We start from the raw sequence: 26,549 nt of genomic DNA on the forward strand, positions 1-26,549 counted from the left end.
TATTTTCTGTGAAGCGAAGTGTGATTTCATTTTCTCTTCCTGAAGTCCTATTAGTATAAGGAAGAACTCCATGAGAACACAAGGGGTCTGTTCAGTGTTGTGTCCCCGGCATGTTGAAAAGTTAATAGCACATGAAAAGTGCCTACTATGTTTGTTGAATGAATTTCTCATCTTTGCCTTCCCATCCCTGAGCTTAGGCATATTTCTGTCTCCGGTGCTGTGAGAATCCAGCTTTAGACACTGGGGCTGTAATTAGAGCTCCTTATGGGAGAAAGTCTCAACAGTGAATTTTGGTAGGAATCCTGCAAAGTAGGTAGGTCTTAGGGATTCACCCTGGTTCTATTACCAACTACAATTTGTGGGCCATGTGCTTTAAGAGGTGTCTTTTGGCCCAGGAAAGCATTCTGATTCAGGACTCAGGTTGGCTTATGGGAGGTGGAGGTTCTAAGGAATAGGAAGAGAAAAAGTCCAAGGAAATGTTTCCTTGGCGTTCCACAAGGTTAGTTCTAGAATGACTTCCTCTAGTGGTTTTGTACTTTTAGAAAAGTCAGTAGTTGCTCCCCGATCCCCAGTGCAGACCCCAACCTTTGCAAGGAAAGTATGTCTAGGGTAAAGAAAAGATATAGTCAGGAGATAACTGGGTAAGCACTTAAGTCTTAGAACCAGCTACTGCTCTTTCTGTCTGTAGAGCAGATCATTGAAAGAAATGGCCGCTTTGAGGGTAACAATCCATGATTTCTGGTTTGTATCTACTTCCATATGTACTCAGTCTGCATCTATAAAGCTATAGAACCCGTGCTAGTCTCTGATATTACCAATGTTAATGGATTTTTTTAATGTTTATTTTTGAGTGTGTGTATTTGAGAGTGTGTGCAAGCGGGGGAGGGGCAGAGAAAGAGAGGAAGACAGAATCCGAAGCAGGCTCCAGGCTTCAAGCTGTCAGTCAGAGCCTGACGCAGGGCTCAAACTCACCAGCTGTGAGATCATGACCTGAGCCAAAGTCGAATGCTTAACAGGCTGAGCCACCCAGGTACCCCACCAATGTTCATGTTTTAATGATTGAGGTTTCCCAGTGCCTGGTGTGAATGACAATCTAGGCAAAAAATTCGGTATCTCCCCTTCTCTACAATCCCTTTTCTAACAGGAACTATCAATCTCCCACACCTGTATTAAATGAATTGAGATAGGAGTGGTTGGGGTTGTTTTTTTTTTTTTTTGGCCCCCAACGCCACTACTTCCATGGTAAGATGAAGTGTTGTTGAGCCAAAGAGAATCTCTTTATTGCTGATCTCTTTCCAATTCCCCTAAAAGTTGAATTGAGAAACACCTGTACTGAATAACATTGGCAGACTTGGAAAGGGAAGAAGTTCCATTGGTTTAAGTAAAAATACCAAGATGTTGGAAACACATTGGCCTTCACCCAGTGTAAAGAGTGGTAGTACAACATCCAGTGGATGTAACACATTGGTCAATGGAAAGGAACCTATGAAGTACTAGTAGTATAGAATAGGATGGTACCATGTTATGGGCCAGTGAGAAGACAATGTGTCCCAGGGACCAGTGGGGAGAGTTTTCTAAAAGATAATGACAGGACTGATAGGGCATATTTTCAGGATAGGAAATGAATAGTTATTGCGGTGCTAACTGCTGAGCTCAAAACGCTACCTCTAGGTACCTTGCCCCTCAAGCCCCCTACCCCAGTAAAAGTCTTGGGTGTCCGAGGCGGGTAAGCTACAGCCTTCTCACATATGGGACCCCCCAGAAGGAAGGTTGGGACCAGGATGGTACCAAGGAAGACTGAAGGGCCCGCCCACTTCCCTACCCCCGCCTAAACTGCAATTCCCCTCCCTGCCGCAGGGGGCACTGCAGGCCCGGGGGAGGTTGGGGCGGAGCGCTGCGAGGGGCCCGGAGCTGCCGTCCCGCTCCAGAGCGCGGGGGGCGCTGTGCGGGGCCCGGGCTGCGGCTCCGCTCCCGGCCACGGGGGGCGCTGCGCGGCGCCGGTGGTTGGTGGTGGCTGTTGGGGGGGGGGTGGGGGGAGCCGCGGCCGCGGGTGGTGCGGAGGGAGGCCTTGCGGGCGGATCGGGCGCTCAGCGGCAGAGGTGGTGGGAGGCGGCGGGTGGGAGCGCGGGTCTGGCCGGCCCTGGCGATGGCGGACGCGGCGGCCTCCCCGGTGGGCAAGCGGCTGCTGCTTCTGTTCGCGGATACCGCGGCCTCGTCCTCGGCCTCGGTCCCCGCGGCGGCGGCGGCGGCGGCGGCGGGTGGAGATCCGGGGCCTGCGCTGCGCACTCGGGCCTGGCGGGCCGGCACAGTGCGGGCTATGAGCGGGGCGGTGCCCCAGGACCTAGCGGTGAGTGGCGGCCGAGGCAGGCACTTGAGGCCGGGGCTGCGGGGCCTGCGGGCGGCCTCCCCGGGGGCCTTTGTGAGGGGGCGGTGGGGTGGGGGTGACCCAGTTCCTCGCCCCCAGATCTCCTCAGCGCCCCCCACCGGCTCCTCGGCACCCCGAGCTCTGGCCGGCATGGCTTCCGCGTCGGGGTGCGCGCCCCGGTTTCCCCCGGGGGGCAGCCAGGGCGCCAAGAGCTGCTGCCTCCACCCGACAGGCCCCGCCTCCTCAGCGACCCCTTTCTCAGCGTCCCCCCCACACCCCCAAAACACGCCTTGCGAGCAGGCTCCCGAACCCTGGGCTCCTGGGCCCCTCAGAGTTCGGCTGGTGCTGTCGCTGCTCCCTGAAAGACGCGGACCTGTAGTTCGCAGCCTCCCTGGAAATCTGCACCCTGTTCCCTTCCTCCCGGGAGCCCCGAGTGGGGCGGGAATGTGGGCAATTGTGGGAGGCACAGAGGCTGCAGTTGGAGCTGCTCGGGGCTTTTTTATCAGGCAGTTACTTCCTCCTTGTCTGAGCCGGGCTTGGCCTGGCGGTCTCCAGAAAGGCCAGCTCTCAGGACTCTTCAGGCTCCCTTTCTCTTTGAGCTTCTGGGTGACAGGAGCTGCGGTTGTGGCTGTTTTTGATAAGTTTGAGATCTGTCTTAGGAGCGGAATGGGGCTGCTAGGTGGTGCTTTTTTGCTCCCAGCTCGGCTACTCCCTCAACCCTGGGAGAGGTTTTGTTTTGAAACTTTGTGTTGGAGCTTGGGCGTTTTTGAATACTTGGCCTTGGTGTATTTCGTGATTGAAGTTATTCAGTAAAATAGAACTTAACTAGCATTTGGGACCTTGTGTTATTTTTGTTAATGTGGCGGCACAATATTGTCTTTGAGCTTTGGCAAGCCTCTTTAGTTCCTCATTCTGATAGCAGCCCTAGCTTCTCTGTTAAGACTATGAAAATAGGGAGATTCTTTTGGAATGTAATAGACAGAAGGTAAATTTTCGTGATGAACTTGCTTCTGCAGATATTTTATTTGCTGTAAGTGGGAATGATTTCCTGAGATTTGATGTTAATATTGTAGGCTTCTGATACTCATTTTTCTACCTATTGATTAGTGGTGTTAGGCTTTTTTTTTTTCTTTTTTTTTTTTCTTTTCCTCTGATATGCAGGCTTTATGGGTTGTTTAGCTTGCGGCTGGCTTAGCCTTTCCTTCTGCTACTTGAGTTCACATTCTTTGATCTTTCTCCATGCTAAATAAGAAAAGGCTGTTTGGGCATTTATGTGGCTTCAGTGGGGCGAATTTATAAAAAGCTACCAGGAATATAAAGGGATGAGGGTGATGCTTAAGGAGGGGATTTGGTTGTAAAATACTCTGTGCTTTCTTTAAAAGATTGCTTTCTAGGTTGGGATGGGGGAGAGGTGTCTATCTCAGATCCAAAAATTTACTCCCATAAATGAAAAACATAATTAGGATCCACTATTATATGCATACTTCGACCTAAGGCCTAGTCTGCCCTAGCTTTTCAGTTAGAATTTTATATTCTAGTTGTTTCCTCCATCAGATGAATTGCTAATGAGCTCTGCACCTGAAATGGCTACCCATTCACTTTGTTGTTTGCTGAGCTCCCTAAGGACAGAGGTTTTTGAAGCTCACTGAAATGCTGGACACCTACTAAGCTAAATACTGAATAATTTTACCACTGGGCTCATGAAGTGGTTTCCCAAACCAAGTAAAAAGTTGCAGTGATTCTTGGAAATTAAAGTTAAGGGTACATTAGAAGTGTGTTGGGGTCTCATGGAGCTGTGTGCATACAGAAGCAAAGGCAGATTTAGTTTTGAGAATAAACTTAAGCTTGTATGTATATTAAGGGACATAGGTGAGAAAACTACCACAACAAAACTCACAGCCTTTAGAATTTTTCACCAGTTTGCGAAATTGCTCAAGAATTACAGTAGCTATGTTGAGGTTCTGTTAATGACAATGACTAGCCTAGGATGAGAACTGGACATTTGTTTTTCTTTTTCATTAAAGAGATTTCCTTTGGACCCTAGACATGTGGGCCTTTCCAATTTGCACCACACACCGTAGTAAACACAACCGTCTTCCAATCAAAAGTGTTCTTCCTGTACTCACGGGTGGAGTTTTCAAGCAGCTGGCCTGTGATTGGGCAGATTTTCATTCAGTTAGTTTAAGATGTTTTCAGGCATGCTTGGTTTTGAGCATTGCATAGCAGGGCGCCCCCTGTTAAGGATGAGTAATTGAGGGTTGGATGAATGAGTTTTTGAAGTGATTGAAAACACTTTTCAGTTTTAGGCTCCATTAATGGTCTCTTTCTAAATATTATTTGATCCTGAAATCTTTAAAAATGTAGTCCTGCCCCTTTTAATGAACCCTTTTCTGGAAAACAATACCAAAGCCATGTACTTCCTTAAGATGAAATATGAAAATAGAAAAGTCAGGATCCTGTTGATTGGGAGTTTGGTTGGTAAAGGTTTGCTAGAGGGCATTTTCATCTTCAAAGCTATGCTGACAAATAAGTACTGAGAATTTTAGATGTAATAGGACAACAGCTTTTTACCACTACCCCCCCCCCCATGGAGTAGTAGCTTTATTTGTATTTCAAAATAGGCCTGTCCTGTTATGTTGAAAAAAAAAAAAATGTGTTGCTGCAAGATTAGTTTAATGGGTTTCTATGCATTTATTTCTGATTCTTCTAACTGTCCTCTTTGTGTTCCCAATCATTACTGGTCCGGATAAGTTGCAGAGACCTTGGGACCTTCATATATGTAGGTGTGGTAGTTAAACACACAGACCAAAAAAAAACCAAAAAAAAACAAAAAAAAAACAAACATGGGTTTTCCTTTTTTTTATTAAAAGGCAAAACTTCTATTTTGCGAAATGTCTAATAACCAAAAGAATACACAGGAAAAGCCAACAGTATCTTTCACAGGCTTCCACTTTGCAAAAAAAAGGCTTTGCTTGTCTTTTTTAATTTTTTTAAGTAAAAAAGCCCAGCTTGGGGGTTGAACTCACAACCCTGAGACCAAGCAAGGGTCACATGCTCTGTTGACTGAGCCAGCCAGGCACCCCATTATCTTTCTTAATACTGGTACAAAAAATATAAAAACATTCATCTGTATACAAAAGGTTGCTTTTATTAGTGAATAGTATCATACTGCAGCCTTCCCCTCCCCCCCTTTTTTGTAAGGACTTTTTTTTTTTTTTTTAAGATTTTGTTTTTAAGTCATCTCTTTACCCAGTATGGGGCTCAAACTTAGAACCCCAGGATCAAGAGTTGCATGCTCTATGGACTGAGCCAGCCAGGCACCCCTCCCCTTTTTTCCATTTACCATTATACCATGGACATCAATACCTATAAATCTTACTCATCCTTTTAGATAACTACATGATATTTCATAGAACGGATGTACCATCATTTGTTTAATCATTCCTCCTTATCCTGGATGTTCCAGTTAGTTATATTTTTGGCACTACAAATAATGCTGTGCTTAATAAACTTGTACACATATCTTGTGTAATCATGGTTTTGTTTCTTTAGTTTAGACACCTAGGAGTGGGTTAGGAATTCTAGGAAGTACATGAATCTTCGGTTGTATTAGATAATACCAGGTAGTTTTCCAGTAAGATGATAGCATTTCTCATGCCCACCAGCAGTGCATACATGCAATGCTGGTTTCCACCTTTCCCATCACTCGTGTCATCAGTCTGTCTTTTTTGGCAATCTGATGGGTGAAAAATAATACCTAGCAGTTTCATGACTACTGGTCTTTTTCTATCTTTATTGGCCTTTTATATTTTTAATGAGTTATATACCTATCTTTTGTCCATTTAAAAAAAAATAGGAGTCTTTTCACTCTGTACAAGTTCTGTGCATTTTAAGGATATTAACCCCTTTATCCCTCAGGTGTGTTACAATTATTTTCTCTCGTTTGTCTTTGAACTTTATGAGTTGTTTTGCCATACAGAAAAACAAGATGTTTACATCATTAAATTTCTTACACTTTTCTTAATGGTTTCTTTACTTGCTTGGGGATAGCTCCTTGCCCTTGAATCTATGTAAATGTTATTTAATGTTTCTGTATTTTTACCTTTAGATCTTTGGTCTGCCTGGAATATTTTTGTAAGTGGCATGTGCGGTGGGGGATCTAACTTGCTTCCTACTGAGTAATCAGTTGTGGTAGCACCAGTTTTATTAAATAAACTATCCTTTTCTTGCTGTTTGTTAGAATTAAATTATTCTTTTAGTAGCCAATGATTTGTTTTGAATGTGTACCTTAGCTATCGCAGCTATCCAGAATTTGCAAGAGGAGAAGCATATCTGCTTTATTGTTTTTATCCCTTAATCTTTCATCTTTATCTGGCAGAAAGGCGGACTCTAAAGTACTCCTTTCCTTTGATTCCAGATAATGTAATAATTGTAGCAGTGTCCAGGCTAGTACCATGTTTCTTCTATCTGGGAGTCTTCCAAGAGGAATGAAAACTTATCTGTATCTGCCTTATTTTTTTACGTCCTCCAACCTTTCTTCCTTGTCTCAGGTTAGGTGGACTTTAAAATACCTCTCTACTTTGTTCCTAGATAATGATTATAATCAGGTCTAGGACAGTACTCTGTTTCCAGGGCACAATCTCCACCTATGTTCACACAAACGTAGAACTCAGCCCTAATTGAAATGGGAGTTAATGATTATCCTTAAGTGTCCTTTACTTATAATTCCAGGAGTTTAATAAAAATCTGCCTGGTACATGATACACTGTTTATTAAAATAAATAGAATATGTTTTGTGGATCAGTGTACTGTTTACAGAACTGTAAATAAAAGTGAGATTATACAAAAGAATATGTAGTGTTTAAGTGTGAGCCCCTCTAATGTTTTTCATCTTAATTCTCTTAGAGCAGGAGGTCTATTTTTGAACATTAAGCCATCCTTGAGTTTTTCAGGCACTCAAGTGCTTCATATAATTCATTTAAAAAAAAAAGTTTGTCTTATTGTGTGTGTATAATTGTTAGTAGTTCTATCTTAATTTGCATTCTGTTGAGTTTAGAGCTGTGCAGTATGTCCACCAGTGATCACATACTCTGGCCATTTTGTCCATCCAGCATCCTCTCCCTTTAGTGCACAAATATTTCCTCTTAATTACCATTTATTTCTAAGAGTTGCTTCACTAATTCCCCACCTGCCAGGGGCTCAGTCCCTCCTTTAGTACTCGCTTGCCTACTTTTTATCTCCGACTTGTTATGGTTGATTCACTTGCCCCACTTCCCTTCTTGTAAATGGTGGGTGAATAACTGTAAATGGTGGGTAAGTTACGTGGCCTTTTCTGTTGTTAGTGATTTTCTCAACAGCTGGAGTTGATTCCTGTAGGGTTTGCTTCCACAAGGCCTGCGGGACTGACACCTGTTGCTGCTTCTCAGTTTTTCCACTGCCTTTGACAGGTTGGTGGTTTTTAAGCCCTCCCGACCCCACTATCCCGACTGCCAAAGTGTCTTTTACCCTTGTTCTGTAGGTGGATAAAACCTACCTGATGTTCAAGTAGTGACTCATATATATGACCTCTCTCAGTTTTGCAAGGGTAAAATCTCCACTTGTGTGTGTGTGTGTGTGTGTGTGTGTGTGTGTGTGTGTTTAGGGGTAATCAGGCTCTGGGGAACTGATTCTCACTAACCACACTCTCTGGAGACTGATTTGTAAATTCGCATATAAGGTTATTAATTTACAGTAGGAGATACACCTATCCAGAGATCTGCACAGAGCCTCTTCCTGGTCTACTCACGAGACCAAATTATAGATACGAAGGACCCTTGGTGTGCAAAGAATCTTATGAGGGAAATTGGGTGTTGCCAAAAGGATGTTTATAGCAAGCAGCCCTGATTCAGTGATCCTCCACTTTCTTAGTATTTTTTGGCTTTTATTGCTTTGGTTCCCCTTTCCTCTTTGCTTTTAATATTAACCATCAAAATCCTATAAAGAGAAAGTTTGTCCATTCCAGGTTCTACCACCTCTATAAAGCCTTTCTGAATCCCCAACATGTTATTTTTTTTCTTTGCTGTTGTAGCACTTTGTGATATACCTCTTTTGGAATATTAATCACATTTTTCTTCTTATAGATATATAACAAGATATATAGCTTATTTCCTCTACTAAATGTAAGTTCCATCAAGAACAGAATGTGAATTTTTCTGTTAGTATTTTTAAGAGGCCTTTTCTGACTACCATATCTTAAAAAGTAGACTAGGGGCACCTGGGTGGCACAGTCGGTTAAGCATCCGACTCTTGATGTTGGCTTAGGTCATGATCTCATGAATCATGGGTTTGCCCCGTATCAGGCTCTGCACTGATGTTGCAGAGCCTGCTTGGGATTCTGTCTACTTCTCTCTGACCCTCCCCTGCTTGTGCTCTCTCTCTCTCTCAAAATAAACTTAATTTTTTTTTTTTAAGTAGACTATGTAGAAGCCAGTATTAGATTGTTAACTTTCATTTCTGATTTCTTACGGAATTTCTGCTCTGTGGCCTCCTGTTTTAAGGTGTTTATAATTGATCTTTAACTTTTTCCTGTTTATATATATATATTTTTTATTTATTTTTTTAACGTTTATTTATTATTGAGAGACAGAGCATGAGCATGAGCATGGGAGGGGCAGAGAGAGGAGGAGCATAGAATCCGAAGCAGGCTCCAGTCTCTGAGCTATCCTCACAGAACCCGACGCAGGGCTTGAACTCACAAATCGCGAGATTATGACCTGAGCCGAAGTTGGACACTTAACCTACTGAGCCACCCAAGCGCCCCTGTTTATATATTTTTATGGATATGGACTCACTACTAATTTTTTTGTCTTGAGATTATTGGAATCTTATTGGAGACCCCAATCCAAGGCCCATTGTCCACCTGACTTGTCACATTAGAAGCTTTAGATGTTTTATTTTTGTGGTTTTGTGGTAATGCATGCCTGTAATACAAAATGAAATTAATTTGATAATAATTTTAAAAGTCATCCCTGTATTCACAACCAATTAGAAACAGCTGTTCATATTTTGATACATATTTTGATACATATTCATCTAATCTCTTTTTAGAATTGTCAGAAGTTGAATTCGTACTGTATTTTCAGTTTTGTGTTTTGCTATTTTACTTAATGTAGCACTTTTCCTGTATTACTGAAAACTTTTGTATATGGGTAATTTTAATTTTCTTGGGGCTTTATTTTCCACAGGTAACATGTATTGCTCTCGTAAGTGAAAGGAAAACAATAAAAGCTCTTTAAGAAAAATTTTATAATTTTTATTCTGGATAAATTATTTAACTGTTCCTCTTTCATTGAATATTGAAATTGTTTAAGATTTTAGACTTTATCAATAATGCTGTGTGAGCATTTTTGTGAATAAAGCCTTCCCTCTGTTTAAGGTTATTTCCTAGAATTATTGCTAGGAGTGGTTATTATGAAGACCCAGAGTATGCACATATTTAAGATTCTTGATAATATGTTTTCTTGTTTTTAAATCATACCAATTTATAATCTGACCAGTAGTGTGAGTTTCTTAAGGAGTGCATGTTTTTCAGGAGCCCCAAATCTGCTAGACATTTTATGCTTTCATTTCATTTAATCCTTAGACAATCCTTTGAGGTACTTACTGTCCCTATTTATAGGCAAAGGAAATGAGGCTCAAAGAGGCTAAAGTGTCTTGCCCTGGGCTACACAGCTAAGAAATAAGGAAGTTGAGATGCAAATTCAGTTCTTTATGATGCTAGAGCCCCTAAAAACACTATATATTTGTATGCTTGAGGTTTTTTTTAGGCTATCCTTATGATACTCAAGTACTTAACATTTCATATATTGCAGATGTTAGAAATTGGGGTGGGGGTTGATGAGGTTAATTGTTAGAAAGCTATCTCTTGAGAAAAAAAAGAAAGCTATCTCTTGATCAGATGAACCATATAGAAAAAAATTGTTTTATATTTGAAAACAGCCATCTTCTAGACGTGCATCATTCCCCATCTTGGCTGTCAAGATATCCCACAGTTTTGTAAAATAATTTCTTTAAAAAAAATTTTTTTAAGTTTATTTTTCACAGAGAGAGAAAGAGACAGAGCATGGGTGGGGGAGGGGCAGAGAGAGGGAGACACAGAATCTGAATCAGGCTCCAGGCTCTGTCTGAGCTGTCAGCACAGAGCCTGATGGGGGCTGAAACTCATGGACCGTGAGATCATGACCTTAGGTTGGACGCTCAACCTACTGAGCCACTCAGGCACACCTGTAAAATCATTTTTAATAGACTTTACATTTTGTTTAGAATCATTTAAAAAATAAAATTCAGCTGGTAAATTTTACAGATCTTCTTGGCTTTATTCAACAATGCCTGAATCAACAGCATCCCTTCGAGCTGATAGAAAGGAGCTCCAGAGAGCTGTGCAAAATGAAAGACTTTAATAGGCAGAAGGAGGTGGCACAAGGTGGTTATTCTAGCAAAGAGCTGATTGTTTCAGACAAGGTTACCTTCCTTTGGGGGAGAGCAGGGGTCCATCAGGCAGATTACCTCTCTAGTGCTGACCAGGTAATTCCAGATTTACTGGTTTAAGATTCCCTTCCTAGGAGAAGTTAAGTTGTGGTTTGATGACTTGCGCTTAGCACAAGTGACTCCATTTTGGGCTTGTGCCTTTTTTAATGGTATGTATGTAGGTAGTAAAATTGGAAAACTTAGGGACTTCGGGAGTTGAGTTAATCTTCCATTTCTCTTACTCTCAGCCATCATCATCTGTTATTTTTATCTCTGTAGTTTCTCAAATACACTTTGTTTTCCATTCATATCTTTTTGGATTAAGCCTTTTTCATCTTTTTACTGGATTATCATGACTTTGTAATTGGTCCCCCTGCCTCCAGTTTCTTCTCTCTGTAATTAATCTTCCACCCTGCTACCAAAGTTAATTCTTTCCTTTTTAAAAAGTGTTAATTATTTAAGCATTATATGAATATAGATTTTGTTTTGTTTTTAAAAAAGCATTTACTGATTAAGGCAAAAATGCTATTATCCCCTCTGTCCCAATCCTGCTATTCTCTCACATACACACCCTAAAATCTGCAACCAGCTTCTTTTGCATACAACACATCTTGGAGATCTTTCCATGGTAGTCTTCTAGATGTATCTCATTTTTTAAAACTTCTCGATATTTTTCTATAGTATGAATAAAGTGTTTTGCCATTCATCTAATTATAAAATACTTTGTAATTTCTATTTTGATTTTCTATTTAAATTGAGCATTGAGAAGTTTTCCCCCAGATGATATTATCTTTATAAAACATTGTACCATGTCTTCCCCCTCCCTATTTAAAACTATCAGTGGCTCCCTCAAGGCCTATATCAGGGAACATAAACCCACTTGTGTCCAAGGTACCAGGTGTATGAAAACAGCTAGATGACAGACTAGAGAATATAGTGGGTTGGCAACTGGAGAGTGCAGATACTGCCTACAGATGTTCAATGCACATTAAAAACAAATCAACAAAAAAACCACTCTGCTGGCCAAATATGATACCTTTGCCACCAGGTTTCAGTGCATCATGCATTAACATGCCAATCAGAGCCCTTACAGCTTACTTACTAACAGCTGCCACTGCTGCCTGGAACACTCAATCAGTTTTTATGTTTCTCTTCCTTTGCACCTGCCAGAAAGTCTTTCTCTGCCAGAAGGCAACTTGTCCTTTTAGACCCAGCTTGTATACTACTATCCCTTCTGTGAAACCATTCTAGTTTCTCAAGGCAGATATGTTTTCTAGCCTAACATAACATGTTTGTTATTGCCCTTATTACACAGCTCTGTAATCATTTTTATACCTCTGTGTTGACTCTTTTGGGGTGTGAGTCCCTCCTGCCAATTGCTACCATTATTCACCTTGATATTCTTGGTCAGTAAATGCTCTATATATACATAAGAGATGTTCTATTTTTGGTGAGCATGACTGAATGAATAACTTTATTAATTATAGTAAGAGTAGCCTTAGGCAGAACCAGAACTCAAGCTGATATTAACACAATAAACATGAAAGCTTATATTACTCAGGTTACTAGTTAGTATCTGATGTTATCAAACTTAGGAGAACTTAATTGATTTTATTAAAGAATTTCTTTGGTTTTAATGTCACTAAAATAAATGTAAGTCACATATATACCATAAAAGGAATTTTGAAATGAAAGCAAGAGTTTTACTACTATCTCTCCTTAACTCATGAAATATTTTACATCTACTGCTTGGATTCTAGCTATAGCATGTGTGGTTCTATTTGCTATTTTTATTCTAATAGTAGAAATTTTTAAAAGACTTTTTAAATAATCAACTCAAACTGTTTTAGTCTTGTTCTATTCAGATTATCAGCCTGTCTTGGTCATCTGTGACTCAGTTCAACCACAGCCATTGATTTTTTTGTTAGTTTATATACCTTCCTCCTCTTCTCTGGTCTTGCCACTACCATTTTAAGAGTTCATGTTGTAGGTACTTTGATCTGAAATTATTGTTTACCTTATATGTTCTCCTTTGTTCCATTACCTAAGCTAGGAAGTAAAGCACAGTGCTAGGGCCAGAAATAAGCCTTAGTGTTCAGAGAACGTGCTTACATATATCCACATCCCATATTGCTCTTAAAACAGATTCATATTGGAGCTCCTGGGTCGCTCAACCAATTCAGTATCTGACTCTTAGTTTTGGCTCAGGTCTTGATCTTGCAGTTTGTGAATTCAAGCCCCTCATCCAGCTCCATGCTGACAGTGCAGAGTCTGCTTGGGATTCTCTCTCTCTCTCCCTCTCTCTGTCTGCTCCACCCCTGCTCGTGCTCTCTCTCTCAAAGTAAAGAAATAAACTTAAAAAAAAAATAGCAAACATTCATACTGTTAGCCTTGAACTGTAGCTTGATCCCAGAATGTGTAGCACTGTTGTTGTTGTCAAAGTAAACACTTCATTCCATATATGTCCTTTGCTGGATGGGTTGAAAGTTTATTTCCTTTAAGTTGGGTGAAATCTGGTTTTTCAGTAATTGAACTTTTCCCTGATGTTTTCAGGTAAGTGATGATAGGATTCCTGAATATTAACTTTTTGAGTGTTGAAGTTCTTTTGTAAAAGCAATAAAAATTGTTATAGCTATAGTACAATGACTTCTTTTGGTATTGTATTTGTGTATTGCTATAACTTAGAATTTTGTGACTCGCCTTTGATTTTTAAAGTGGTTTCAGCATGGCACCTTGCCATCAGTCACTATGGAGCCTCAGCCTCTGGTTTTCTGAGTGATGCCTGGTAGCGTACTCAGGGTCAGACTCAGCCAGGGCATTTAATACTCCATGCTGCTTTTCATGCTGTGCAAGGTCTTGTCTGTCCTCCAGCCATCTCCTCCTCTTGATATCAGTTATGTAATGGTATCACTCTGGTTCAAAATCCAAGTCATTTTAAAATTTTCCTTTATCCTTTTATCCAGCCATTCATCAAGCTTGATGATTCTTAACAACCACAAGTCACTTTTCTTCCTAGTCTCACTGCTCTCACTCTAGGTCATGTAAGAATACTCCCTATAACCTTCCCCCAACTCCAGTCTGTCTGTATCCACTGGTTAGTGGCTGAATTTCCTTAAAACCAACTACTCTGTTCATATCTTGACCTCACTTATAAACCCTTTAATGACACTTGTGTGCATGCACACGTATACACACCCCTCCCATTGGCAGCTAGATGAAGCCTCAATTTTTTTATCCCAGTATTCAAGGTTTGCCACATTGACTCTGTTTTTTTTTAAGCCTCATCTCTCACTCCTTCCCCCACAGTCTGCTTATATAGCTCCTGGCCATCCTAGAACTTAAGTGGACTTTTTGGCGGGGGGGGGGGGGGGGGGGGGGGGGGGGGGGGGGGGGGGGGGGGTTAGGGGACTCAGCCCATATCAGTCCCCTCTGCACCCTTAAAGTGATCTCTCCTGCCTCTGAACATCCCCTGTACTTGATTTTTTTACTTTATTTCTCCTTATTTTATGGCATATTATGCTTTTGAATCCATTACTTTATTTGAACTTCACAACCAATCTATGAGATAAGCAAGACAAGTGTGTCTTATCACAGGGGAGAAAACCAAAACTTGAGGAGGGAAGAGTGACTTGTCCAAGTTTTGGGGTTAATAGAGTAGACCTCAGGGTGCCTGTGTGGCTCAGTCGGTTGAGCGTCCAACTTCAGCTCAGGTCATGATCTCGCAGTTCGTGGGTTCAAGCCCTGTGTTGGGCTCTGTGCTGACAGCTCAGAGCCTGGAGCCTACTTCAACTGGTGTGTCTCCCTCTCTCTCTGCCCCTCCCCTGCTCGCTCTCTCTCTCTCTCTCTCTCTCAAAAATAAATAAACATTGGGGCGCCTGGGTGGCGCAGTCGGTTAAGCGTCCGACTTCAGCCAGGTCACGATCTCGCGGTCTGTGAGTTCGAGCCCCGCGTCAGGCTCTGGGCTGATGGCTCGGAGCCTGGAGCCTGTTTCCGATTCTGTGTCTCCCTCTCTCTCTGCCCCTCCCCCATTCATGCTCTGTCTCTCTCTGTCCCAAAAATAAATAAAAAAACGTTGAAAAAAAAATTAAAATAAATAAATAAATAAACATTAAAAAAATTTTTTTTAATTTTTTTTAAACATTTATTTATTTTTGAGACAGAGAGAGACAGAGCATGAATGGGGGAGGGTCAGAGAGAGAGGGAGACACAGAATCTGAAACAGGCTCCAGGCTCTGAGCCGTCAGCACAGAGTCCGACATGGGGCTCGAACTCACAGACCGCGAGATCATGACCTGAGCGAAGTGGGCCGCTTAACCGACTGAGCCACCCAGGTGCCCCATCATTAAAAAAAAAATTTTTTTTAATAGTGTGAAGCTGGTACTCAAATTCAAGTCTCCTGGAACATAAGCCCCAACCTGTGTTTATTATGCTGCTACTACCTTTCTTGGTGCCTGAGTCTGCACATAAGTATAAGTTTGATTATCTCTTTCCAATGGTCTGCAAGTTATTTGAAGTTGTGTCTTATTCCCTTGGAACATTTATGTATATATAAGTGAGCCCATTCATGTATTAAATATATTGCAATTCATTGTTCTCCTCTTTCTCAGTAAAAATTGTGCTTCTCGTTTCTGAACCTTGTTTCCCCACTGTGTGTGTGTGGGTGGGTATATATATGTGTGTTTAATCAGAAGTGAAGCTTGGTATATTACAATAATAAAACTGGAGCTTTATATAGTGGATTTGATTTCTGGGATAACTTTTCAGCAACGCACTTCACATTCACAAGTATGCATTGACTGTGAAGAGATTAAGCCTAACACTAGGCTACTGCACAGTGCTTTCACACTTTGTGAATATAAGTATCCTAGATTTTCATTTAATTTTACCTTTAATTTTTATGTTGAATAGATGAGAACATGTATACCATGAAAGGCTGATATGAACTCAGTAACAATTTTAATGAATTTGAATTTTATTCATTGTATCATCTACACATATTTTAAAAATAACAGTACATACATGTACTGGAAGCTTCGTGTGAGAAATTTCTTACTGTGCCAAGAGGTTGGAAAAGCGTTGCTTCCCTGAGTAATTACTTTGTTTTCCTTTTAGCTCCTTTCCTCCGTGGGAGGAGCTCCTGGCTCCTCCAGTTGGTAGAGCATGTAAGTTCAAGCCCCATGTTGGGTGTAGAGTTTAATTAAAAAACAACAACAACAACAACAAAAAACCAGGCACCTGGGTGGTTCAGTCTGTTCAGCATCCAACTTTGGCTCAGGTTATGACCTCGCAGTTCATGAGTTCAGATCCGGGGTCAGGCTCTGTGCTGACAGCTGAGTTTGGAGCCTGCTTGGGATTCTGTGTCTCCCTCTCTCTCTCTGCCCCTCCCCTGCTTACACTCTATCTTCTTCTCTCTCGATTTTAAATAAATAAACATTACCAAAAAATTTAAAAAAAAAAGATGCTGACAGTGGAAACTATGCAACTAACCTCCTTATTTTCAAATTGGCCTTTAGGAAGCTCAGAGGCACATGTATCACTCGGTCATACAGCTGTATAGATCCTCGTGGCCAGCTTAAGTTTTCCCTTTTACACTTTCATAGTAACTTCTTGTTGTAGTTTGCTTGGCCTTGATTTTTTTTTTTTCATTTGTATTTTGTCATTTTATTGCATGTGTTTCTCAAAAACCAACTAAAATTCTATGAAAATGAAGGGGCTATGAATAAAATAGTCTTTCTATCACCAGCTATAATTTAAGTCCTGGGTGTTTCTATGCTAACTATTGATACCTGTATGCATATGTCTTGCTCTTTATGCTGCATGTGAAACATACTCAGAAGTCAGAATTTATATAGAAAAGCCAAACCTAAGCATACTAGTTATTAGAAAAACGTAGTTTTGGGGTACCTGTGTGGCTCAGTCAGTTAAGTGGCTGTCTTTGGCTCAGTTCATGACCTCACAGTTCAGGAGTTCAAGCCCTAAACTGGGCTCTCTGCTGTTAGCATGAAGCCCACTTCGGATCCTCTGTGTCACTCTTTCTGCCTCTTCCCTCCTCCTGCGGGTGTACTCTCTCTCTCTGTCTCTTTCAAAAATAAATATTTTTTTAAAAGTAAAATTTAAAAAAAAAAGAAAAATGTGGTTTAGGGGTGCCTGGGTGGCTCAGTAGGTTGAGCGTCTGACTCTTGATTTTGGCTCAGGTCATGATTCCTGGGATGTGGTATCAAGCCCTGCGTCAGGCTCCACATTCAGTGTGGAGCTGTCTCCCTCTGCCCCTCTCCCCCTCTCGCACTGTCTCTCTCTCTCTCTAAAGTAAAATAAAATGAAATAAAAGAAAAATGAAGTTTTGTTTAATCTGAATCACTTTTTAAAACTTTCTGCACTGTCTATGTAACTATATCTCAAAAAGTAGAGTATCTCTGCTGGGAGGAAGCGAAGTATTGTTGATGTTGACAGCATGCCTCTTCTAACAGGTATGAGATCACTCCTGGCAGGAGCAGTTAAAAAATCCACATGCAGAACTGGGAAGGAACCTTTTTTTTTTGGTGTTCATCCTTTGAATTTTATATCATGTTGATATATCACCTATTCAAAAAAATTCCTCAAAGAAGTTCACTCGGGTGCCTGGGTGGCTCAGTTGAGAATCCGACTTCTGTTCAGGTCATGATTTCAAGGTTTGTAAGTTCAAGCCTTGCATCAAGGTCACTGCTGTCAGTACAGAGCCTGCTTTGGACCTCTGTCCCCCTCTTTCTACCCCTCCCCTGCTTGCACGCTCTCAAAAAAAAAATAAACATTTAAAAAAAATTTCTGTCATATTCAGTACAAGTGTAAAGAATTTCTCTCTAACCTGTTAGACTATGAGCTCCTTAAGACCAGGAAATGTGTGGGGCGCCTGGGTGGCTTGGTCGGTTAAGCGTCCGACTTCAGCTCAGGTCATGATCTCACGGTCCGTGAGTTCAAGCCCCGCGTCGGGCTCTGTGCTGACAGCTCAGAGCCTGGAGCTTCAGATTCTGTGTCTCCCTCTCTCTCTGCCCCTCCCCTGTTCATGCTCTCTCTCTCTGTCTCAAAAATAAATAAACGTTAAAATTTTTTTTTAATAAATAAATTTAAAAAAAGACCAGGAAATGTGCTAGATTTCTCTATTTCTGAACCTAGCATGGTGTCTCATACATAGTAGGCCCCTAGCTGGTGTGCATAGATGTAAATTGGAAACCAAGAGTTACAAATTTCAATAGGATAACAGCTAAAAATTGATAACTGTGGATGTGCCCCCTTAACTCTGCTACCCTTTCAGAGTGAAGCTGAGATCAGCTTCCTTGCTCTGAAATAAGATGGATTTTTATTGAAATTCATCAAAAGGACTTAAAAACAAATTAGAATTTTTCCTAGTCACAGTTTATGTCTGTTTATATATTATAATGTGGGATTTTTCCAAATGTGACCTCCAAACTCCTTTTTATCTCTTTTTGCAGATCTTTGTAGAATTTGATGGCTGTAACTGGAAGCAGCACTCCTGGGTTAAAGTTCATGCTGAAGAAGTTATTGTGCTTCTGCTGGAAGGGTCTCTGGTGTGGGCACCCCGGAAGGACCCAGTCCTTGTCCAGGGTACTCGAGTCTCAATTGCACAGTGGCCAGCCCTGGTGAGTGACTTACTGCCTACGAACATATTTGAGCTTTACTCCTGTACTATAACTGTAACTATGGTATTTATCCAATAGCTGAACTCCTGGGGCGCTTGGGTGGCTACTCAGTTAGGTGTCTGACTTCATCTCAGGTCACGATTTCACGGTCTGTGGGTTCAAGCCCCACGTCGGGCTCTGTGCTGACAGGTCAGACTGGCCTGGAGCCTGCTTCAGATTCTCTTTCCCTCTCTCTCTGCCCCTCCCCTGCTCGTGCTCTGTAGATCTCTCAAGAATAATAAATATTTTTTAAAAAATAGCTGAACTCTTTAGAGTTCCCAAAGCATGTATATTCCTAACATACTTTTATTCTGATGCTACTGAAGCAGAAAGTGGGAGATCTTTTCAACTGTGTCTTCTGAACTTGTTTTGTGTTTTTGAAATATAATTAACATACACTGTTTATATTAGGTTTAGGTGCACAGTATAATGATTCAACAATTCTATTCATTACTCAGTGCTCGTAGTGATAAATATTTCTGAAGTTTGACAAAATAATGCCATAAATTTAATCCTCTTTATTTCACTCATGGCCCCACCCATCTCCCCTCTGGCAACCACCAGTTCTCTGTATTAAAGAGTGTGGGGTTTTTGTCTCTTTCTTTGTTCATTTATTTTGTTTCTTACATTCCACAAATGTGGAGTGCCTGAGTAGCTCAATCGATTTAAGCATCCAGCTCTTGATTTCAGCTCAGGTCATGATCTCACTGGTCAGGAGATCAAGCCCTGTGCTGGACTCTGCCCTGATAGTGTGGAGCCTGCTTGGGATCCTCTCTCTCCCTTTCTCCCTGCCCCTACCCATCTTGGCACGCTCGCATGTGTGCTCTCTCTCTCACTCTTTTCCAAATAAATTAACAGTTAAAAAAAAATCCACATATATGTGAAATCATATGGCATTTGTTTTTCTGTGACTTATTTCACTTAGCATTATACCCTCTGAGTCCATTCATGCTGTTGCATATGGCAAGATCTCATTCTTTTTTTTTTATGAATGAATAATATTTCTGTGTGTGTGTGTGTGTGTGTGTGTGTGTGTGTGTGTGTGTTCTTTATTCAGTTATGGATAGACCTTTGAATTGCTTCCATGTCTTGCCTGTTGTAAATAATGCTGCAGGAAACATAGGGGTGCATGTATCTTTTTAAATTTGTGTTTTTGTTTTCTTTGGGTAAACACCTAGTTGTGGAATTCTTGGATCATATGGTAATTCTACTTTTAATTTTTTGAAGACCTTCCATACTATTTGCCATTAGTGTAAATGGTTACACTAATTTACCTTCCCACCAACAGTGCAGGAGAGTTTTTGTTCTCCACCTCCAACCCAACACTTTTTGATACTCTCCATTCAGACAGATAGATGTGAGGTGGTATCTTGTGGTTTTGATGTACATTCACCTGATGATTCGTGGTGTTGAGCATCTTTTTATGCACCTGTTGGCCATTTACATGTCTTCTCTGGAAAAGTGTCTGTTCAGGTCCTCTGCCCATTTTTAACTGGATTATTTGGACAGTTGTTGGTGTTACATATATTAACCCCTTATCAAGTATATCATTCTCTATGTATCTTCTCCCATACGGTAGGTTGCCATGTCATTTTTTGGGTGGTTTACTTTGCTGTGCAAAAGCTTTTTATTTTGATGTAATCCCAATAGTTTATTTTTGCTTTTGTTTCCCTTGCTGAGATGTATTGAGAAAAATTTTTGTATGACCAATGTCTACAAAATACTGCCTTGTTTTTCTTTTAGGAGTTTTATGGTTCCAGGTCTTACCTTTAGATGTTTATTTTTGTATATGTTGTAAGAGAGGGGTCCAGTTTCATTCTTTTGCATGTAGCTGTCCAGTTTTCCCGGCACCATTTGTTGAAGAGACTGTCTTTTTGTCATTGTATAGTCTTGTGTCCTGTCTCAGAGATTAATTGATCATATAAGCTATAAGCATGGGTTTGTTTCTGGGCTCTTTATTCTGTTCTGTTGATCTCTATGTCTTTTTTTGTGCCAGTACTGTATTCGATAATATTTGATACTTTTATTTCTAAAGAATTTTTTCACCTTAGTGTTTTCTCATGTAAGGTTGTGAAACAATGTTTGTAATCCTTAAAGCCTTTTCTTTCCATAAGAACTCTTATTTTTTTTCCCAGCCTTACTGAGGTAAAATTGACATATAACATTGTGCAAGTTTGTAACAATATAATAATTTGATATATATTGTGAAATGATTACCACAATAAAGTTAGTTAACATATCCACTGTTCACAGAGTTAACATTTTGTGTGTATGTGGTAAGAACTTTTAAGATTTAGTTTCTGGGGTGCCTGGGTGGCTCAGTCAGTTGAGCATCTGACTCTTGTTTTTGGCTCAGGTCCTGTTCTCATAGTTTGTGAGTTCGAGCCCTGCAATGGACTCTGTGCTGACATCATGGAGCCTGCTTGGGATTCTCCCTCTCTCTCTGACCGCCCCCCCCCCCCCATTTGCATTCTCTGTCTCTCTCAAAATAAACTTAAAAAAAAAGAAAGAAAAGATTTACTTTCTTAGCAACTTTTAAGTATATGTTATTGTTTTTTTAATGTTTAATTATGTTTAATTAATAACATTTAATTATTTCTTTTTGAGAGGGGGAGGACCTAGCCAACCTAGCTGCTCAGGCGCCCCACATCATTGTTAACTATAGTCACCATGCTGTATGTTAGAACCCCAGAACTTATAACTGAAGTTTGTACCTTTTGACCACATTCACCACATTTCACATTCCCCACTGCCCACACCCATAGGAACTATAGATCTACTCTAGGTGTTCTTTTTTTTTTTCACACGTAAGTGAAATCATATAGTATTTCATTTGCATATGTGACTTATTTCACTTAGTTTAATGCCCTCAGGTTTTATCCATGTTGTAAATGGCAGGATTTCCTCCTCTTTTTTTTTTTAATTTTTTTTTTTTAATGTTTATTTATCTTTGAGAGAGAGAGAAAGACAGAGAGCATGTGGGGGAGGGACAAAGAGAGTGGGAGACACAGAATCTGAAGCAGGCTCCAGGCTCTGAGCTGTCAGCACAGATCCCTACATGGGGCTCTAACTCACAAACCATGAGATCATGACCCAAGCCGAAGTCAGACGTCCAACCAATTGAGCCAGCCAGGCACCCCAGATTTCCTCCTTTTTTATGACTGAATAATATTTCTGTGTGTGTGTGTGTGCGCGCGTGCGTGCGTGCGCGCGTGCACGTGCATGCACATACACCTCACATCATTCCCTGTATCCGTCCATCACTGGAGGCTTAGGTTGTTTCCATATCTTAGCTGTTGTGAATAACACTGCAGTGAATGTGGGTGTGCAGATAATCCTTTGAAATGGTGATTTCATTTTCTTCAGATACATACTCAGAAGTGGGATTGCTGCATCATATGGTAGTTCCGCTCTTAATTTTTTGAGGAGCCTCCACACTGTTTTCTATGATGGCTGCACCAATTTATAGTCCCACCAACTGCACAAGCGTTTGCTTTTCTCTGCATCCTTGCCAGCCCTTATTTTATTGACTTTGATGATATGTCTTCTAACAGGTGTGAAGTGATGGCTTCTTGTGGTATTGATTTGCATTTCCCTAATAATTAGTGTTGTTCACCCCTTTTTATATACCTATTGGCCGTTTGTATATTTTCTTAGGAAAAATGTCTATTTAGGGTGATTTGCCCATTTTTAAAGTCAGATTATTTGGTCTTTTGCTTTTGAGTTGTATGAGTTCCTTATATATGTATTTGGATATTAACCTCTTGTGTGATACATGATTTGCAAATATTTTCTCTCATTCCTTACGTTGCCTTTTCATTTTGCTGATCATTTTTTTGCTATGCATAAACTTTTTAGTTTGTTATAGCCCCACTTATTTATTTTTGCTTTTGTTGTTTGTGCTTTATTATTGTTATTATTAAGTTTTGTTTTCTGAAGTTTGACAAAATAATGCCATAAATTTAATTCTGAGAGTATCCTTTTGTTTCTATCCTGTTAGCAAAGTAAAGGCATAAATGGCTACATTTAAAAAAAACCTACTTCTATGGCTAACCAGATCAAATAAATATTATTCAAAGCAAATTTTCTACTTAATTGATTATATGTAACATCATTTACTATACTCTCCTTTTTCATTTTTTTTTTTTTCCAGTTTATTCATTTTTGAAAGATAGAGCGTGAGTTGGGGAGGGACAGAGAGAGGGAGACACAGAATCTAAAGCAGGCTCTAGGCTCTGAGCTGTCAGCACAGGGCCCGACTCAGGGCATGAACCATGAGATCATGACCTGAGCCAAAGTTGGACACTTAACCGATGTAGCCACCCAGGCACCCCCTTTTTTGTTTGTTTTTAAGTCCATTTCCAATTGAACTTTTGGAAGAAGCTCAAATGGACATGGGCCCCGGGTGACTTTTATAGGCTATTCATTTATGAGACAGCAATATGAATTCACCCATGAGCATTTATACCAGTGATTATTTTACATATCTCCCAAAGATTTTAGGAGTTCTAGAGACGATAATGTTGTAAGTCTTTATTTTGGGAATTTACTGTAATTTAGCCCTCTTGAAGCCTGGCAAGATTAGTCAGATCCCTAGAGGGAATTGGGAATTTCTTATTCTTTGTGTCCTTTTCAGCTGTAAATAGGAGTATTGGGCTGAGTTTCTGCTCTAGTTTGCTTCCTATGATTATTTGTGGGGTAGATGATGGGTTGGGAATGTTTTATGCTTTAGTTTATCTGTATTTACTGGGGTGAAAGATATATTAATGATGGATACTGTCTCTGAAGTTAGAGATGTGGATGAATTGTTACCTATTTTCTTTTCCAAGTTCTAATCAATTTCTTGTCATTTCTGTTTCACAGACTTTCACTCCCCTAGTAGATAAACTTGGTTTGGGTTCTGTGGTTCCAGTTGAATACCTTTTGGATCGAGAGCTTCGTTTCCTGTCAGATGCTAATGGATTGCATCTGTTTCAGGTACTTAATACTTCCTCTAGTCCTAAACTTATTTCCCTCCTTGCTAATTTGTTTGTTGATTATAAATATGTTTCCCCTTTTCTTTTAGTATTGAAACAAGTGCTTCCATTAATTCCCTGTGCATTTTAAAGCTTTTCTGCTACCTTGAAAGTCCATTCAGTGGCTGAGACTTGTTTCCTCTTCAGCACACCCCACCCTACCTTGAAACCACTTAAGACTTATGACCACAATTCTTTTTATTATTATTATTTTTTTTTAATGTTTTCATTTTATTTCTTAGAGAGAGAGAGAGTGCATGCGAGCAAGCAGGGGAGGGGCAGAGAGGGATAGATACAGAATCTGAAGCAGGCTCTAGGCTCTGAGCTGTCAACATAGAGCCTGACATGGGGCTCAAACTCATGAACTGTGAGATCATGACCTGAGCCAAAGTTGGATGCTTAACTGATTGAGCCACCCAGGTGCCCCAAAGACCACAATTCTAAGGGTCTCCTCAGAAGGTGGTTTCACAGAGGTGGCTGCTTGTATAACTTGAGGGGGTCTATACTTAGGTCAGTGGCAGAGAGGCTGGGAGTTGGGGCTTATTCCAAGCAGCATTAAATATTAAAGAGCTTAGGCGTATCTCTACTTAGAAAGAAAAGGGGTAAAATTAGTAGTTTAAACAAACTAGCATCTGAGTTAGAGTTTGAAAATTTTTGGATGGTAATATTTATTTCTTACTTGTAAGATTTATTGTCTGAAGGCTAAAAATTAGGAAACTTCTAAGTTTTGCTGTCTTATTGAGGCAGCCAAGAACAGTATTTCCTTAACTGTGTTGTGGGAAATATTAGTGATGATTTCTTTGTTGATATGTCTTCCTTTCTCTTTCGGCTTCACTCCCTCTCACCACCCTTACTTTATTCATCTTTGCAATCTTAGTGTTTATATGAGTAGGCACTCAGTAAATGTTGAATAAATATCAACATATACCAAAAGATTTACATGGAATAAAATATTTTGTGGTCATATATGTGTGAGAAACCTAAACAAATTTTTTTTTACATGTCTTGTCAGAGCCTTTCATCTGCTACAACATATAGAAAGATAGAGTATATAGTATTTCCTATAATTAAATGATCCGAGCATCATTTTTTGCAGAACATCTCATGAGACTAGGGTTCTACGGAACATTCTTTGGTGGGGCGCCTGGGTGGCTCACTTGGCTGAGCATCTGACTCTTGATTTTGGCTCAGATCATGATCTCACAGTTTTGTGAGTTTGAGCCACATCTGGCTCTGTGCTAGCAGCGCGGGGCCTGCGTGGGATTCTCTTTCTCCCTCTACCCCTGCTCACGCTCTCTTTCTTTCTTTCCCTCAAAATAAATTTAAAAAAACAAACAAAAACAAAACAAAACAAAAAAAAACATTCTTTGGCACTGTCAGTATAGAGCTCCTCAAGGGTATGATTTTCTCACCTGGTTAGATATTGCTATTTATTTTAATATTCGGTTGTTTTCTTTGTTTGTCTTTACCAGATGGGAACAGATAGCCAAAACCAGATTCTTTTGGAACATGCTGCACTGAGAGAAACAGTTAATGCTTTGATCAGTGACCAGAAGCTACAAGAGATATTCAGTCGAGGTAAGAACAAGCAGTCTTCTGTCCTTGAATCCTGAATCAGGTATGTGGTCAGTGTTGAAGTGATAGTATGGGAAAGACACCATGCAACTCTAAACATTTGTGTTTCTTCTTGTGGGTAGAGTCCAGAGTATTTCCAGTTAGCAAGATCTCTAGAATAGATGGGAAAAATAGAATCTCGCTCAGACCCCAGTTACCTCTTTAAATACATTTCATAATATCCAGTTTTGTTGTGAGTTTTGTTTTGTTTTGTTTTGTTTTCCATTTCCTAAATAGTTACCAAGGACAAATCTTGTACTAAACACAATGTTAAGGAACTAGAGCTAGAAAACCTCTGCCCTTATTGAGCTCAGTGTCTGTGAGATTCCTAATGACTAAAAAGACCAGTAACATAAATCACAACCTAGAGTGCAAGGTACATGTTCATAAAAGAAGGTATCCACAGACTCATTCACATTAACAACATGTTATTTTTTTAAGAATTAAAACAAAAGAATCCTTAGCTGTTTCCAGTTCAGATACAGATTTTGCCCAAAAGTCTACATAAAGAATATTTATCCTTCCCTTAGTGTTGCACATCTACTCCTCTTTTTTTCTGAGCCTCTTGAAAATAATGATTTTCAGTGAAACAGGGTCCTTGGTTCTCTTTGTCAAACTGTATCTGAATGGGTAAAAGTAGGAAAACTGGCTTATTTGGAGAAGGGGAGTATCAGCATAAAGTGATGTTTAATGGTCAAGGAAAGATATGAAGGAGGAAAGAATGTGAGAAAAACTTGATAGAAGAAAACTGGACAGAATGAGAAGTGAATATGTATGTGGATACATAGAGAAACATTGAGGAAGCTTCATTATAGTTGTGAGAGATAATAATAATTTAAAATAAGTGATGACTTAACTATATAGTCTCAAATGTATGAGATAATGCAGAGGAGAGAAACTGTCCTTCTTGGAGGGCAAATGAAATTGCAGGTTAACATTACCTGCTGATAAAGTAATATCTTTAGAACTTTGTTTTCCTAGGAAGGCAGGTGCTATGTTTGTTCAGACTATTACTAGTGCAGAGGCTGGAGACTTCATAAATGGAACTCTCCACCTATTGCTATTGAAAGTCAGCAGAGTACAGATGGTTATCTAACATTCCTATGGTCACATGACAAAATAGTATGTTCAACTTACTGACCTCCCTTTTTTGTTGTTTTTAATTTTTTATTTATTTTGAGAGCAAGAAAGAGCGCGCCAGGCAAGGAGGGGCAGAGTGGGAGAGGGAGAGAGGGAGAGGGAGAGGGAGAGAGAGAGAGAGAGAGAGAGAGAATCCCAAGCAGGCTCTGCACTGTTAGGGCAGAGCTGGACTTGGGGCTCGATCCCACGAACTGTGAGATCATGACCTGAACTGAAATGAAAAGTTGGACACTCAAC

At 40.3% G+C, this 26,549-nt stretch overlaps 1 protein-coding gene across 1 annotated transcript in view; it reads left to right on the forward strand.

Annotated features, from left to right (window-relative positions):
* The first annotated feature begins 2,064 nt into the window (after positions 1 to 2,064).
* KDM3B (lysine demethylase 3B) overlaps positions 2,065 to 26,549 on the forward strand; it is a 69,285-nt gene continuing 44,800 nt past the window's right edge. The window contains 4 exon segments of the mRNA XM_042936247.1: positions 2,065 to 2,347; positions 18,337 to 18,504; positions 23,407 to 23,520; positions 25,031 to 25,136. Of these exon segments, the coding sequence (XP_042792181.1) occupies positions 2,147 to 2,347; positions 18,337 to 18,504; positions 23,407 to 23,520; positions 25,031 to 25,136 (589 nt within the window). The 5' untranslated portion in view covers positions 2,065 to 2,146.

This window comes from Panthera leo, chromosome A1 (assembly GCF_018350215.1).
Source record: "Panthera leo isolate Ple1 chromosome A1, P.leo_Ple1_pat1.1, whole genome shotgun sequence".
Lineage (NCBI taxonomy): Eukaryota > Metazoa > Chordata > Mammalia > Carnivora > Felidae > Panthera > Panthera leo.